The sequence below is a fragment of the Carassius gibelio genome, chromosome A16, assembly GCF_023724105.1.
Source record: "Carassius gibelio isolate Cgi1373 ecotype wild population from Czech Republic chromosome A16, carGib1.2-hapl.c, whole genome shotgun sequence".
NCBI classification, from domain to species: domain Eukaryota; kingdom Metazoa; phylum Chordata; class Actinopteri; order Cypriniformes; family Cyprinidae; genus Carassius; species Carassius gibelio.
In genome coordinates this window covers 8,171,286-8,188,118 of record NC_068386.1, presented here as the reverse complement: position 1 = coordinate 8,188,118, position 16,833 = coordinate 8,171,286, and the positions used below count along the sequence as shown (strand labels likewise).

Sequence of the window (16,833 nt, the reverse complement as noted above, 5' to 3'; positions counted from 1 at the left end):
TATTTTCTTTTTTGTTTTAATGCAGCTGGTGATGCAAAAAATTCAAGACATATGGCCCTTTACAGAGGTTAGACTGTTTTATAACCAAAACAACCATTCAATATTTATAGTATCCGTGGCAGAAATCCAATGAATCTGAATTCACATAAACAACAGTGTGCATATTAATGAAAAGGGCACAACTATACGATCAGCAGAAATTGAAATGTCCAGATTTGAAGTTTCTTTACCAAGGCTTTCAGCTGTATATTTAGTCATTGTACTTTCATGTGGTTTTATCTGCAAAAATGTCACTCCTAAAGTAAGAAAATGAATATACTTTTAAACATATTTTCATACATATAACAGTTCAAAATACAACTAGGTATATCAATCTAGAATTAATATTTTCGACAATTAAAAAAATTAAAACAGAGAACAGTTGTTGTTGTTTTTTAAATACACTTGCAATTACAACATTTGACCACAGACAAATTTGTTAATTTGCTTGACTAATCTCTATGATTTAATACCTCAAATAAGAACTGTCTATGCAGAAGCTTGAGCACCCAAAAACATCCCATCACAGTCAATGGTTCATTACAAAAATGGAACACTCAGTAAGTCCCCCCCCCCCCACTTAATTGTGAATTGGGATTTCTTTTTCTCTGCCTAAATGAATTAGCACATCAAAATAAAGTTACACTGTGGAAAAAAAGTGTATTTTTGTCTTCTTTTCAATCTAAAATTAAATGTAGTAAGAAAAATAAACTTATCTAAAAATAAATCTCATCTTACCCAAATACACAAAACTAAATATATCTTGCTTCAAGGATGTTTACATATTTTTTTACATCATAAAAATAAGCTTTTTTTTCTCGGTGCAAGCCAATCTTATTTCAGAGCAACTAGGTTACATTAATAACTTATGATGGAAGGACAATTTGTACCCAGCAAATATCTAAATGATCCTGACAGTGAAATGTCTCTCCATAGTCATTATTCAGTTAAATCTGATTAAAAAGGAGAATGTTACATGAGTTTTATAGATTAATGTTTGTATGATTGTCCTGAATAATGACATACTTCCTGTCAGTAACCATAGTCTTTAAAGCGAGAGTCCCCCCAAACACATGTACTTTATTTCTAGATACTCATCAATGCCATATTTGGATCCTTCTTTGCCCAGTCCAGACTGTTTGATTCCACCAAAAGAGGCTTCTGTGGTGGAGATCAGACCTTCGTTGACCCCAACCATGCCCACCTCCATCTGCTCAGCCACCCGCCAGATCTGACTGATGTCTCTGGAGTAAAAGTAACCTGATAGAAGAAAACAGTTTGGAATGCAATTCCATAGAAAGAGCCAAGTGATAAAAGTTATGTAGCTGCTGTTTGCTTTACTTGACCCTTCAGACACATAAGGGTACAGTGGAGCTAAAGGACAATAGGATTTTTCTGGTCCAAAAAAAAAAAAGTTGGTATATATAAGTATATATATATACCCTGCAAACCAGATGATATATGATATATGCAATCATATATCAGATATCTGCAAACCATTATTTATATATATATATATATATATATATATATATATATATATATATATATATAAATAAATGTTTCTTATGCTCACCAAGGTTACACTTATTTGATTAAAATATAGTAAAAACAATAAGATTGTCAAATATTATTAAAGCTGCGGTAGGTAACTTTTGACGCTCTAGCGGTTAATAAACAGAACTGCTTGCGTCTTGCGGAAGAACATTGTAGCCGGAGCTACTTCTCTCTGTTTATGTCTATGAAGAATCACAAAGGTAGTGGGTTACTCCGCCGCGGTATCCCCGAAGCAATCTAAAATAGTCCGAATATAAACACTTATTATAGATGCACCCTAGTGATTTAGGACAAGCTAAAAACACGGTTTGGAAAATGGATTCATGGTGTACTCGCTTATTATATACATTTTTCTACATTTTGAACACAAACAAAGTTACGGACCGCAGCTCTGATTGGTTGTTTTTTACCAGGAGTGGATGAATTTCTGCTAATGGCAATAGGACCACTGGGAGGAGCCAGAGGAGCTTGATTTTTTCACAGATTATCCGTCTCATATTCTACTGTCAGGACATAATGACAGGTTTAACAAATATGTAAAAAATATATTTTTACAAAAAGTTACCTACTGCAGCTTTAAATACAATTATAATATATATATATATATATATATATATATATATATATATATATTTTTGTCAACCATCACCAAGTGATTGAGATTATACATATGTACATTATTAATTTGATCTATAATAGAATGGAGCACATACACATACATATATATACATACATATTTATATATATATAATCAAAGACTTTTTCAAGTATAATAATATTTTAGTATCATAAATACATAATCAAAATAACCCCTTTGTTTTCGTTCTTTTTTCTGATTGTGTAGTGTAATGTAGTCTGTTGTAAATGTTTTCAATAAGGAACACTTCTAGCTAATAAATAAACAGGCATATGAGGAAAAAGTGGGCAAACTCAAAACTGTCCAACAAAACTTGGTTAATTTGCAAAGATGGACAAACCTGCTAAACCAACAGGAGAGGCATTGGCAATGGCAAGTGCCTCCTGTTCTGTGTTGAACCTGGTGAAGAAAACAACGTCAGCCGCAGACACAACCAGACCAGACATTTTTAAAAATCAAAATGAAACTTAAATATTCTTTTAAACAACTGAAATTAAACTCAAAATTTTCATGCTGATAATATATGATGAAATCTGTAGATAAATTACTAAATTTGAGGTTATCATGAAGTCATGTAATACAATAAATAATAAAAACTCACTTAACAACAGGAATAAGGGGTCCAAAGGTCTCCTCTCGCATGCAGAGCATGTCAGTGTTGACACTGGACAGCAGGGTGGGCTGCATGAAGGAGCCCTCCAGTCTCTTCCCACCTCGAACTATGACTGCTCCCAGTGACACAGCATCTGCAATCTGGTTCTCCACCTGAAAGAAACAACAGCTGATCATCATTTTAATCACATGATCTGTATGTGTGCTTGTTGACAGTGACATTAGTGTTTGCATCCAACAGAATCATCAGTTGCTGTATTTGCATTCGGCATGAGGCACCTTCTCTGCAGCACGAGTGTTGATGAGTGGCCCCTGAGTGGTGGTGGGCTCTGAGCCGTGGCCAACCTTCAGTTCGGCATCCATAGCCTTCGCCAGCTTCTCCATGAAAGCATCATGGATGCCACTCTGCACCAAAAAGCGGTTGGAGCACACGCAGGTCTACAGCAGAGACACATTACAGGCGAGACATGGAAAACAGCTGTTTACAGTTACAAACATGTCAAATACACCCTAGTATTTACATGGTACTTAAAAGGTACTTCAAAGAGTACCATGGTTCTGAAACCTTACGAGTACCTGGAGTACACTACTTCACTCATTATTTAAGAAAAACCTTTACTTTTCCTTCTTGAAAATTGTGCAAAGGGTCAATGTATACGGGTCAAATTTCTCCCCAAAATAAAGAGAAAAAAATAAGCAATATTTTTGCACAAAATAAATTTCTTTGAAGGGAAAGTTCAAGATTCAAGATTCAAGAGATTCAAGATTTTTATTCGTCACATACAAAATTATATATAGCATATATAACCAGCAGGGAAATGTGAGTCAGGTCCGCTCCATGGACAGTGCAATTATTAAAGAAAACAACACAGATGAAAATATACATAAATAAAGCTATGTAAGAATGAAATAAAAGTAAACAATAAAAATATAAGAATAAAATATAAAAAATGTATATTATAGAATTAAATATAGAACGCAAAATAATGTGCATGAGTGTAAACTGTAGTCTTAAATATTAAGATGTACAGGGATGTACAAAGTGCATATATGCATTTTACTGTAGTCTTAAATATTAAGATACCCAGGAATGTACAAGAAGCAAATGTGCAAAACAGGGCGGCACTGTCAGTGTGTCTATGTGAGGTAGTGAATATAGTAAAAAGATAAAGTGAACATTAGTTGGAGGCATGAGGATGTTAAGAAGCTGGTTTAGAGTTTAAGAGCCTGATGGCCTGGGGGAAGAAACTCCTCCTGAGTCTCTCAGTTTTTGCCATCCGGCTACAGAAACGCTCACCAGATGGCAGCAAAGTGAAAATATTATTACTGGGGTGGATGGAGTCTTTGATGATTTTTGCAGCTCTACTTCTGCAGCGTTTGAGGTAGATGTCCTGCAGAGAGGGGAGAGCAGACCCTGAAATGTGCTCAGCTAAGTGCACAACTCTCTGCAGGGCTTTGCAGTCTTGACTGGAGCTGTTCCCATACCACACTGAGATACACTGAGTCAATACGCTTTCTATAGCCCCAGAATAGAAAGTTTTCAGGATTGCTGGTGAGACCCTGAATTTCCTCAGCTGGCGCAGATGGTACAGTCTTTGCCTGGCTTTATTAACCTGTGTTTGAATGTGAGTAGTCCAAGTCAGGTCCTCCGAGATGTTTACACCAAGGTACTTGAAGCTGCTCACCCTCTCCACAGGTGTCCCGCTGATCATAAGAGGTGCATAGGGCTCATGTTGTCTCTTCCTGAAGTCCACAATCAGTTCTTTAGTTTTGCTCACATTACATTAAGGGGACTATAGTATTAAAAGCTGAGCTATAGTCAATAAATAGCAGCCTTACATAGTTCCTGTTATTGCTGTCGATGTGTGTGAGAGAAGAGTGCAGGATGTGAGAGATGGCATCATCTGTGGATCTGTTTGGGCGATAAGCAAACTGAAGAGGGTCCAAAGTATCCGGGATGGAGGAGCAGATGACGTTTTTAACCAGTCCCTCAAAGACCTTCATGACTATTGATGTGAGGGCAACTGGACGATAGTCATTCAGACAAGAGGGTTTATTGTTTTTAGGCACAGGGATGATGACCGATTTTTTGACCGATTTTTTGAATGAGGTGGGAACCACCGATGTAGCAAGAGACTCGTTAAAAGTGAAAAAAGTTCATCCAAAAAGTTCATCCAAAAATGAAAATTCTGTCATGAATTACTCACCCTTATGTTGTTCCAAACCCATATGACCATCGATACTTCTCTGCCGTTCAGTCTCCACCATCATTTACGAGTGTACAACAAAGCATGTGTGTGCATTCCTCTGCTTGTGAACAATGTTGTTCGGCGTCAGAACGCCTGCGTCAGCAGCATCATCATACGCATGCACTGTGGTTCTCTCGTGAATGGTGTTGCTGTCGCGTTGCTGTCTATGCAGGGTCAGAATGCTCTCGGATTATATCACAAATATCTTAATTTGTGTTCCGAAGATGAACCCTAAGATGATGGTCTTATGGGTTTTGAACGACATGAGGAATTGTGACAGAATTTTAATTTTGGGTGAACTACCGCTTTAAGAGTGAAATACACTAACCTGGCCTGAGTTCCTGAATTTGGAAGCCATCGCTCCAGCAACGGCTTTATCTACATCAGCACTGTCAAATACAATAAAGGGGGCGTGTCCTCCCAACTCCATGGACACCCTTTTAACAGTTCCTGCAGCGTGTCTTAGTAGTATCTGCAAAAGGATTCACTTAAGTGAGTGTAAAATTATAGTGAACATTAAATACTGACTGCACAAAGAAATACGATTTTTACCTTGCCAGTGGCTGTGGAGCCAGTAAATGAGATTTTGGCCACGAGAGGGTCTGTGCAGAGCAGCTCCCCAACAGCAGGGGTCTTTTCTCTTGAACAGGGCACCACATTAAACACCCCAGGAGGAATGCCAGCCTGAACTGACAGCTAGATAAGAATACAATGCATTATGCACTCTTTCATACACATTACTGTTCAAGAGATCATTCTAATATGAAGATTTGGTTCTCATTATCAATGTTGAAAACAGCCATGCTTTGTTAAATACAAAATAATAAAACAGTATCACAATGTGTTTTACAAAGTATTTTTCACTTTAGAAAAATGTAAGGCATCCTCGAATAATTAATTTATTTCAAAAAGGTTTTTCAAACATTTTAATCTTACAGACCCCCAAACTAGTTAATCTATAAAGTTTGCCTATCTTGCAGACTGGTAAATGTCAAATCAAGCAGGCTTTCATGGAAACAGACAGACCTCAGCAAGGGCCAGCGCAGAGAGAGGCGTGTCCTCAGCCGGCTTCACCACCACAGTGCAGCCCACCGCAAGCGCTGCGCCTACCTTCCTGGTGATCATGGCACTGGGGAAATTCCACTGTGAAATTGGAACATTAAAAATAACAACTGCGAGCTGACAGTTTTAATTTAGCTCATTGACCCTATGGTATGATGGTGTTCTGTTGTCAGAATGAAGGAGGAAGTCTCACAGGTGTAATGATGGCAGCCACTCCCACCGGCTGCTTGAGTAACAGGATCTTGCGGTCCTTGGCTGGAGGTGCGACAATATCTCCATACACACGCCTGGCCTCTTCAGAAAACCACTCCAGAAAGGAGGCAGAATATGTCATCTCACCAACAGACTCCTTCATAGGCTTCCCCTGCACACACATTTGAGTGAACCAATACTAATATCTGAATCCTGGTAAATAGAAACGTTAGATGTGCAGAATACCTACAGACTCGGCTGTGATCAACTTGGCAAGATCTTCCTTGTGCTGATTGATCAGATCAAACCACTTCCGCAGCAAAATGCTTCTCTCCTGCAAAGAGCATGCATCATCCCATTCATTTAAATCTTATTTTTTTTTTATTATTCAAATAGTTTTTTCACATTACAATAATGAGAGGTGTGAAGGAAAATTTGCTTAATTGTCATGAAAATAATCACAATAGTCACAATGCAAAACATAGCACTAAGTAAATGGTCTTTTTACCCCTAGGCGCCTTTGAGTGCCATGTTCTGAAAATACCAAGGTATTATCATTCGTTATCAGGTGTTCGTTACCACCCCAGTACGTTTTTGAAACTGTAGTAAACAGGGTATTTTGTAATTTTTAACTTCGTACGTTCCTTTAATTAATTAGATCTAATGAGCTATATACTACTGTCGTGCATTTCCCACAAATCACCTTGGCTGTGTGACTCTTCCACGGGTGAAACGCTTTGTACGCAGCATTGACAGCGTCTTGAGCTTCCTTTGTACCGCAGTCTGACACCTTCACGATCTCTTCTCCCGTGGCTGGATCTAACACGGGGAACGTGGATGCAGCGGAGACCCAGCGCCCTTCTATGAAGGCTTGAGTCCGCAGGAGCTGCGCTGACACACCGAGGCTGTAAGGCCGCTGCAGCATCATGGGTAAGCCAGAGAACACCTGCCGGAGAATACACCGACCTCTTGAGAGATATAAACTGCCCATGGTAAGAACTGACAGGTCTTAAAAAAAAAAAAAAACGTATATGTTCGTCAGTCAGCAGGTTGAGGCTTGCAGGAGTCTAAAATCAAGCTCAGTCCAGTACAGAAAAGAGGGTGGTTGCTGTAAACACGCGATTTCAAGCGCTTTATCAATTTTCTCCTTATTTAGATTATACTATCGACTGTAGCATGCACCACACACACACATATACAATTTTATCTGAATTAATTTCGGCTGTCACTCCAAAAATACAGATTTAAAAAAAAAAAAAAAAAAAATATATATATATATATATATATATATATATATATTTATTAAGTAATAATTGTCCAGTGGATTGCGTGTTGCAAATCTCTTTGCATTTCACTCACTGCGAGTGTAAAGCAGGAAGTACAATCCGACTTCGACAGACGGTAGTTCCTTTCTTTTACCGTCTATGGTAGCGACGTCCGATTCATGAACGAATCATTATTGAGTCGGATCTTTTCAAACCATCGAAACGATTCGTTCAATAATCAGTCCAGAATGAACCATGTGTTATATGTCCGATTCATAATGAGCCATGAACCGAACTATTAACATATACAGTAAAAGAAAAAACTTTTAACGGATTAAGACAGGGATGACGAGCCCTTCCGAGAATGCAACGCAGGGTTGTTACAATCAGCAGATGCACAGCTGAGCCCTCTGTGACAACTTTACATACGCGACATATTTATTTATTATACATATTTTACATTTACATATTCTTAACATTTATTTCAAGTTCCTTTACATATAATAAACAACTGTTTATCCTACACAGAATCTCATAATTTAAAGAAACTATCATGTCCTAAGATCCTCATGGTCTCCTCAAGGGAGGAGAACAAAAACGTTATTCGATTATTATTATTATTTTTTTGCTCTTCTTTTTTCGTGTTCCTTTAAACAACGACATCAACATGCATTATTGTTCTAGATCTTGACATATGTTACAAGCACTCACTATATTAGTACACTAAATTGCATACAAGTGAACAAATCAACAGCAACTGGTGATGTATTAAATATATGTATTTATATAAAACATCTACATAATGACAGTATTTCAATAAGAGTTTGTCTGAAAACTTATGTATTCATTTGAAAATTTAGAGAACAGCACTAGAAGTCCCTCGAGCGAAAAACGAGGCTCCTTTATCGTGGAGTTTAAAATGAAATATTTTTCGTTGGTTGTAGATGGTCTCTCCTCCCTGTCGCCACCAAACTGACATCTAAAAAGAAGAAAAACCCAACAACAAAAGAGTTAGCTCACTTCAAAGCCATTTAATACAGTGATCTTTAACATGAAAATGCACCTGTCCATGTATGTCCCTGCAGTAGCCTGTTGGTAACCCCTCTACATGTAAAGCCAAGTTACACTGATGAACTAGTCCCCTCTGCAGCAGGTTTGATCCCTCTTCATCATCATCTGCATCCTCCTCACATCTCACCAGAATAACCATATTTCCCTGGATATCATTAGACACATATTTATCATAATACAGTATGAAACCAACTGCATCTGACATTATTTTAGGCCCTCACACAAAAAACACTGACTCACCTGTAACTCAGAGCACACGGTGGCTTGGCAGTAGAGGGTAAAGTCTAGTATTGCTCCAACACTAACTCCTAAACTCAGGAGCACACTGAGATCATCTATGAGTAACACTGGAGGACCCCATGATTCACCAGCATCACCATCTCCTCTCTGACGCACACAACGGTCCACAAATCTGAACAGACCTTCCAGTCCAGCACCTGGGGTCCTAGAAAAAAAAAGGCACATAACACTAAAGGGAAAAAAAATAATTGAGATCGAATGTATTTAAAATAGATTTTCATAACAAATTATATGTGCCTGAGATAACTCAAGGGTTGCATCTCCTGACTGGTGTCCTCCTGTAATACAACTCCGATAGAATTCTTCAGTCCTTCAAGAAACACCAACTGGCCCTTCTCTCTTGCCTGGGCCAGACTCACTCCCTGCCCAGAAACATTACGATCAAGACATGTGAATGTCATCAACAAAATGTCTAAACAGATCAAGGTGATATAAACTTACCAGCCTCTGACCGACAGCACTGTAGTGACTAAAGGACTGCACAAGACCCAGAAAACACACCTTACAGCCAGCTGGAAATATACAAGTTTAAAATTAAAGGAAATAAAACAAATCAATACATTCATTTTTCTCACTATAAACAATAGGTCCCTTACCACGTAAATAGAAAGACAGATGGTGATGGATGAGGAATGATGCATCAGCTCGTCTGTCTGACACCAGGATAAAGTCACTCTACAAGTGCAGAGAACATCGTTTAGAGTCAGTGACATTGTATATGTTCCTCCAAGCTTGTGATGAGATGTAATTATTACCGATTTGAAACTGTCTGGAGTGGCATTGAGAATACTGTTCAATTCTGGGAACATGTTTGTGATATAGAAATTAACTTGACAACAGTTGAGCAGGATATGCTGCTGTCCCCTCTCTACTACTCCAGATCTTCTTCAGTATTTCTCATGCTGGCAAGAAAAACAATTGTAAACAAAAGCAAAGCATGTAGCTTTAAAGGCGCACGCATTCTTGTGTTTAATGTTACATGCTAAATTAATATTAACGTTGCGTAAGTATTTAAAGTTTCGAAAATAAGAAGAGAATATGTACCTGTAGAGTAACGTACCTGCACCGCCTGCAATAACATCGTTTTTTTTTTTTTTTATATATATACAAATAAATATGAAGAGGTATCCTTTACTGTCTATGGAGGTATCTCGCGTTTGCCTATTATGCTAGTCAACGTGGGTACGGAAGCCGCATGAAGACAATCTTTCCGAAAATGCGTTTGGGTAGTAACCCATGAGGAAAACGAATGAATAATTAATTTTAATTAGTGAAATAATATTCTTTTCCCCCTTAAAGAACAAACAAACTAGTAGATATACCAAACCTTAAAAATATTTATTTTGACCAGAGATAAAAATGTAGCTGCAAGTGCACTAAAGACAGGCCCAGATAGTGTTTCATTACAAAAATATATATGTAAAAATATACAAACAAGAAAACTCGGAAACAAACTGTTGATCTGTATGTATCATGTGCCTGGGTCTGCTTTTAGTTAGAACTCTAAGCATTTGCTTCCAACACACTGAAATACAATTAATTATGCTCGTCAAATTTTACAACAAAATAAAAGTGTAAACAACTTGTTTAGGCCTAAAAACGAATTTCAACACATCAATGTTTTAACCTATAAAGCACTGTTAATGAAATCCTATACAACAGAAATCCTTAATGTATAAAAAGCAAGAAAAAAACGGGGAAAACATTGTCTTGACCAAATTTATCACCCATCATTCAATAAATAGTATAATTTCGGTTTAGAAATTTGCATATGTACAGAGCAAAAATAAGTTTTGCAAAATAATGGTAATGCAAGCCCTTAAAATTCAATTCATGGAATGTTAATCATCAGCTGTGTACCTCGAAAACATCAAAGATAATGCAAAACATTTTTTTTATGAGAAGAAAATCTATAGAACATTTTAAACCTTGATATACAAGCATGGACGCAACTGATGATATAACTTTACTTAAGGACTGACTGTACAAGCTGCTAACATCTATAAAGCAGCTGGGAAAATTTACAGGGAAAGTCAGATCAGGCACATGGACCAGACCATGAAATGCAAGCAAAGACATGTTGCATATTTTTTAGAGCACAAAACACTGAAATGCAAATCGTGATTTAGTGTCAGAACAAAACAGAACAAAGGAAATGATGCAAGATAAAAAATAAAAAAAATGTAACAACCATTGAGCTCTGAAAGTAGTCACTTATCTTTATAAACAGCTAAAAGTATTCTAATACATGAGTCTGTTACTAAGTAAATACATAGCTAGCTACGGATTATCACACCACCCAATGCCGACTGCATCAATAAGACATGTCTCACCCTGTATGAGCAGGTCAATGTTGCACAAAGCCATAACGTAAGTCAACTTATCTTGAAAAATGTCTAATATTGTTCGTTATATAATCTATTGTTAACCTTCATTCTAAATGTCTTATATCACTATTTTAGGAATGTTCCGAGTTCAAGTTAACCTCTACCTCTAACCTCTAATTGCATTTGCGATTACAATTTTGACTTGACCTTCAGTTTTGTTTTTTAAGACAAATCGTGGTTATAATAATTCTCAACACTCCACCAGGCAATCAGCATTAAGCTAGTAAACCCAGTCATTTTTGCACAATATTTCCATGGTTCAATGACCTTGAATATCTTTTAAAAAGGCCAATTTTGCATCTCAAATAAAACATTTCATATTAATTCCTTAATGCAGGTGATTTTACAAAAATATCAGCTTCACCTCCAGAAAACTGTCCCAGTTTATTTTTTATCAAAGTGCAAAGTAACTTGAATGTTTTTTTTTTTTATAGATAAAACTTTACTAGTCAAAATTGTGTGTACCCAGAACATTCTTTTAAGTACAATATGGTTTTGACTTCTAGTACAGTATGCATTAGAGGTGCATAACAGGGCTTGATTGAAAAGCATTATCACTAAAACTTCCATAACTTGCACTGCTGTATATTAAAAAGACACGTCTGGTCTTCCTATTTAGTCAATCTGAGCTACTCCGCATCGCTGAAGCCACCTAAATACAACTCAGGCTACATCTTTGTAGAGGTTTGTACAGAAACTGAATGCAATGAGGAAAAAAGAAGTATAAAAACAAAAGGTTATGATTTACAATAAATAAATACAAATGTCACACTCCAGGCACACAGATTAGAGTGTATGTAATTCCTGAGTGTTTGCTCCTATGGCATACTCTCTGAGCTGGCTGTAATATCTGCAGTCTCCACTAGCGTTACTGTTTCTCCTGCTGTTGAGTCAAGGGGCTCCTCTTTAATGATGATGGCCCCTTCTGGCAACATGACAACTTCCTCTTCGCCAACCACCTCCTCCTCTTCCTCTTCCTCTTCCTGGAGCACCACTTCCTCTTGGGGCTCTGTGCTGGTGCCATTGGTCTGCCCGTTGGCAATAGCCTCTAGTTTAAGCCTGTACTCCTCAGCTTCCTGTTCCTTTCTTATTAACTGCTGTCTGTACTCCTGGGCTTTTCTGTTTGCTTCTTTCAGCTGCCGTTCCAGTAGTTCCCGACTGTCCTTCTCAGTGGGCTCCTACAGAAAACACCAAATGGTTAACTTTCAAATTGATTTTGCATTCTAAAGAGTATGATTTAAATCAGAATCTCTGCTCATCAGACCTTGTGTTTAACATCTGTGTGGTTGACGGTTGATTCAAATTTCCGCTTCCGTGTTGGGACTGGTTTGGTGTCCTCTGTTATGATCTCCTCTGCAATCTGACCCGCTGGCACTGCAACCACTAAATATATACAACAGGTATGTTACAATACAAATACTGCATCAATGTCTGTAAACTATAAATCTACTCACTTTGCTGCCCCTGCATTGTGACAAAGAATTTCTGTCCCAAGTTGCCAGTCTGCAGGTTTCCCTGTTGGTCGGTTACTATGGTGATGACTCTCTGGCCATCCTCCCCTACAAGATGCTGGATGGCAGAATCTACCGAATCAGCAGCAATCCCAGTCTCTGCAGCTCCTGCTGGGATATAGCAGCAGTTTGTTAACAAAAGAGAAATACACAAATATAGCATAATAGCGGTCAATTAAATACTGCTGCAAAATGAATATTCACCAAGCATGAAATGCAAGAAAAATTGTTTTTAGTGGGTAAATAAAATGCCAGTTGGTTGGTAATTTTGTTATGAATTGCGGACCAATTTTAAGCGCAATTTAAGTCAAAGTCACACGAACCTTTGCATTTTCTAATACTGTATCCCAAGGAAAAATGAATCGTCATAGGTTTACAAAGTATGCCTAAAGTTTTGTTTTTGTTTTTCAAACATGTGGTAATAATTACACTACTGTTCAAAAGTATGAGGTCGGTTTTTCATGTAGTTGAAATAAGTGTCTAATGCTCACCAAAGCTACATTTATTTGACAAATAAAATACATAAAAATAAATAAACTGTTTTATTGTGAAATATTATTACAATTTTAAATAACTTTTCTATTTTAATATATTTTATATTTATATATTTAATTGTTAATGTATTCTGGTGATGGCAAAGCTGAATTGTAAAGCTGAGTCTTTAGTGGGTACGTTTACATTCAATTGGACTGAATTCATTCCGACTGATGAATCTGAATGTAGTGTTTACATGAATGCTAAATAAAGTGATCAGGTTGATGTGTGCATTTATATGTCACAAGTTTCAAATGGGAAAATATTTTTTTTTTTCTACATGCGCGCACACACATAATTTCTCACTGTTTGCACATAATAAACACTCTCCAACACAGTTTCTTAATTTGTTTTTAAAAGCAGAATTAATATTTACCACCCCCTTCAATCAGATCAAAATCTCATTCCGATCAATCTCAATCGGATCGATTAAGGTGTTTATATGAAGGCTTTTTAATCGGATTGAGCCATCAATCCAATTACAAACAGATTATTTGGTTGCATGTAAATGTAGCCAGTGTCACATGAGCCACCAGAACATTCTCTAGTATGCTGATATGGTGCTCAAGAAATATTAGTTTTTAATATCAATGGTGAAAACTGTTTTGCTGCTTATAATTTTTGTGTGACTGGTAATAATATTTTAAGGGTTCTTTGATTTAGAGAAAGTTTTAGTGTATGTGGGAAAACTTCTTGCACTAAGCCAACACATTGAATATACTAGGGGCAAAATGACAATTTATATGGAAAGAACAGACGGAAAGAACAGGATGGCACAGCCATTGTCATATTGACAATAACTTTTTTTTTAATTAAAAAAATATGTAAACCAATTTCAATAATGTTGTCATTCATTCACTATTGACAAGCATGGAAACAAAACTGAACTAAACCCATACCTGCGTTAGCCTTAGCATTAGTGAGAACAATATCAGAGAGATTGACGACTCCAGAGGAAGAGATGATGAACTGAGGGCTGGATGTGGCGGGTGATGTGCTGCCTAGGATAGTCCTCTCTGGATTCATATTCACTTGGTTCTGCATTCCCTCCTAGAATAACGATAAAAAAAAAAAAAAACATTGAGGTTTAAGACTGCAGCCTGATTTTGCCTATAAACTGTAATTACACAACAGCTGGTGCATTTTACTTTCTGCCATGATATCAGATGATTTTACCTGTAACAATAGCATCATCTCTGTGTTTCCTCGGTCCACTGCAATGTTAAAAGGCGTCTTGTCAAACTTGCTGAGGGCATGAGTATCAGCGCCGTATTTGATCAACAGCTCCACGACTCCCCTGTGCCCATGTTCTGTAGCCCAGTGCAGGGCGGTCATTTTCAGCATGTCTTTGGCATTGATGTCTGCTCCACTCTGTTCAGGTATAACAATTATGATAACTCAACAAAAAGTACGAAAAAAATCCAATACTATTCTCTATTCATCTGTTCTTACCTTGACCAACAGCTCAACGATGCTTGAGTGGCCCTCTGCCGCAGCCATGTGGAGGGGGGTCCGATCCACTTTAGTGCGGGCATCTCTACTCACGCCGGCACGGAGAAGCACCTCAGCAGTGGAGTAGTGCCCGTACTGCGCTGCTAAATGAAGCGGTGAGGTTCCCAGCTAAAACATATTACCATAGTCACATTATATTTAAATCTTGGTTATAAATGGCAGACAATAAGCAACAAGCAGTAAACACGACTCACCCAGTCTGTAGTAAAAGGAGCTCCATTGGCCATAAGTGACCTCACTTCATCATCCTGTCCTTTGCGTGCTGCCTCCAACAAACGCTTTCCCAAATCCACAAGCGACATCTAATCATGCAAATAACGTTTGAAGCATCAGAATATAGTGAATGTTGATACTGAAAATGTGCTTCCATTCGTGGGGTGTTTAACCAAGGTGCAGTGTTTCAAAGAAAGTGCCCAAAAGATGTAAAGCAGGAAATGGGTTCCATTTATACAAACTGTATGCTGAATGACACTGTGGTTATATTAGTCATAAGACTGTGTTCCATAAGGACAGAGTGTTTTTAAGCGCCAGGAAGCGGATGTGTACATTAACGTTAGACAGAATACATTATCAGTGACAGGACGGGAAATGGTAATCATTTTATAATAAGGCAAGTTCCAGTGAAAGGTTTCATGCTTTTGTTGACAAAATTACTAGACGCACATTTTCACGCACAGCCAGGTTTATTTACTTTATGCAGTGTTATTATTTAATATTTAAATAACAGTTTAGTAATCTGTTTCACAATAATTATAACAATAAATATATTAACCTTAGTTATACCTAACGAGATTTTAGTAACATAATACAGTAAATATGTATTATTTTCATGAGCACGCTAATAATCTGGCAAGTTAAAAACATATGACTAAATTTATCATCTACAACAAGTTTTGTTTAATTTTCGATTAAGTTTTTAAGTTAAAAAATAACTCTTCATATTGTCATGTGATCGTCTAGAGTTCCTATATCGCCAATATCCTATACAATATTTAATTAAAATCTCTTTTTACTGACAGTTATCAAACTCCTGCAGTCAGTTGCTAGTAAACAGAATAAAGCAAAACTTCTGTTCTCACCTCGCCACAAATGTCTCCCGAAGACTTTTAATGTATAATAACACGTTAGATACGGTGGAGACCAGGCGTATGCTTCGGCTATTTAATGCGATTTAGTGTTCTATCATACTTTTCAATACTTTTTGAAAACAAACATAACATAGATGGGGATTTTTGTCGTCAAAGATGGCGCACGAACGGTACCGGAAATACAAATATTTGATTGGTTCTTCTTTGGTGGTGTTTAAAAGTTGAGGTGTTTGTAGTGCCCCCTACTGCATAACCAGTGGGAGATAACTTTTCTATGCTTAAGAAAATACGTTTCCTCCAATTTGTTATTTTACAATTTAAATATCTTTCTTCACGACAGGAATCTTGAGATTGCTAAATTTTCCAACGATTAAGGTTAAAAACCACAATCTGTTATGTGCAATTTTGCATTAGATGATGATGCATTGTGTCACTTCAGAGAAATTGTTATTATTTTGCAATTGTAATATTTATATTTCTGGAAAAATAGATTAAATATTTTTAATGAATATAACATTTTGCATTAAAATATATGCTGTTGTTGTTGTTGTTGTTGTTTTTCTCATCAGTATATACACTAATAATAATAATAATACAAAATAAATCATCATCATCATCATCATTTTCCAAATGAGGTAACGTTACACTGCATTATGTTTAATACACAATTTACTGCAAAAGTGCACACTGATTTGCTTTCAAATCTTCAGCACTGAAACCTAAGGGAGAAATTTAGATGGAGTAAAATAAAAAAACTGGAGCAAATTCGTTCGCATAAACCGCTCTATTTTCATCAACAAAGCTATGAAAGAAAGAC

The 16,833-nt window shown here is 37.0% G+C and overlaps 3 protein-coding genes across 5 annotated transcripts; all 3 read right to left on the bottom strand.

The window, feature by feature from the left end:
- Nucleotides 1-58: 58 nt before the first annotated feature.
- LOC128030479 (succinate-semialdehyde dehydrogenase, mitochondrial) lies at nt 59-7,607 on the bottom strand. Its single transcript, XM_052618152.1, has 10 exons — nt 7,052-7,607; nt 6,599-6,682; nt 6,350-6,520; nt 6,121-6,237; nt 5,647-5,790; nt 5,423-5,566; nt 3,125-3,283; nt 2,835-2,998; nt 2,574-2,632; nt 59-1,299 (listed from the first exon to the last, which is right to left on the bottom strand). Exons 1-10 carry the CDS (start codon nt 7,337-7,339, stop codon nt 1,088-1,090), a joined length of 1,542 nt encoding a protein of 513 aa, XP_052474112.1. The 5' UTR covers nt 7,340-7,607; the 3' UTR covers nt 59-1,087.
- A 767-nt stretch (nt 7,608-8,374) lies between these two features.
- On the bottom strand, nt 8,375-10,184 carry LOC128030488 (elongator complex protein 6). Of its 2 annotated transcripts, none has more exons than XM_052618168.1 (8): nt 10,029-10,184; nt 9,740-9,886; nt 9,581-9,659; nt 9,426-9,496; nt 9,222-9,346; nt 8,925-9,129; nt 8,677-8,829; nt 8,375-8,592 (listed from the first exon to the last, which is right to left on the bottom strand). In XM_052618168.1, the coding sequence occupies exons 2-8, from the start codon at nt 9,791-9,793 to the stop codon at nt 8,470-8,472; spliced, it is 810 nt and encodes a 269-aa protein (XP_052474128.1). In that variant the 5' UTR covers nt 9,794-9,886; nt 10,029-10,184; the 3' UTR covers nt 8,375-8,469. The 2 variants fall into 2 exon arrangements, with proteins under 2 accessions (XP_052474128.1, XP_052474129.1); XM_052618169.1 differs by having other exon boundaries at nt 10,045-10,184.
- A 119-nt stretch (nt 10,185-10,303) lies between these two features.
- Nucleotides 10,304-16,201, bottom strand: LOC128030483 (GA-binding protein subunit beta-2). Of its 2 annotated transcripts, none has more exons than XM_052618160.1 (8): nt 16,008-16,201; nt 15,123-15,230; nt 14,869-15,036; nt 14,593-14,787; nt 14,316-14,466; nt 12,826-12,993; nt 12,636-12,754; nt 10,304-12,549 (listed from the first exon to the last, which is right to left on the bottom strand). In XM_052618160.1, the coding sequence occupies exons 2-8, from the start codon at nt 15,228-15,230 to the stop codon at nt 12,190-12,192; spliced, it is 1,269 nt and encodes a 422-aa protein (XP_052474120.1). In that variant the 5' UTR covers nt 16,008-16,201; the 3' UTR covers nt 10,304-12,189. The 2 variants fall into 2 exon arrangements, with proteins under 2 accessions (XP_052474120.1, XP_052474121.1); XM_052618161.1 differs by having other exon boundaries at nt 12,826-12,990.
- Between the last annotated feature and the right edge of the window lie 632 nt (nt 16,202-16,833).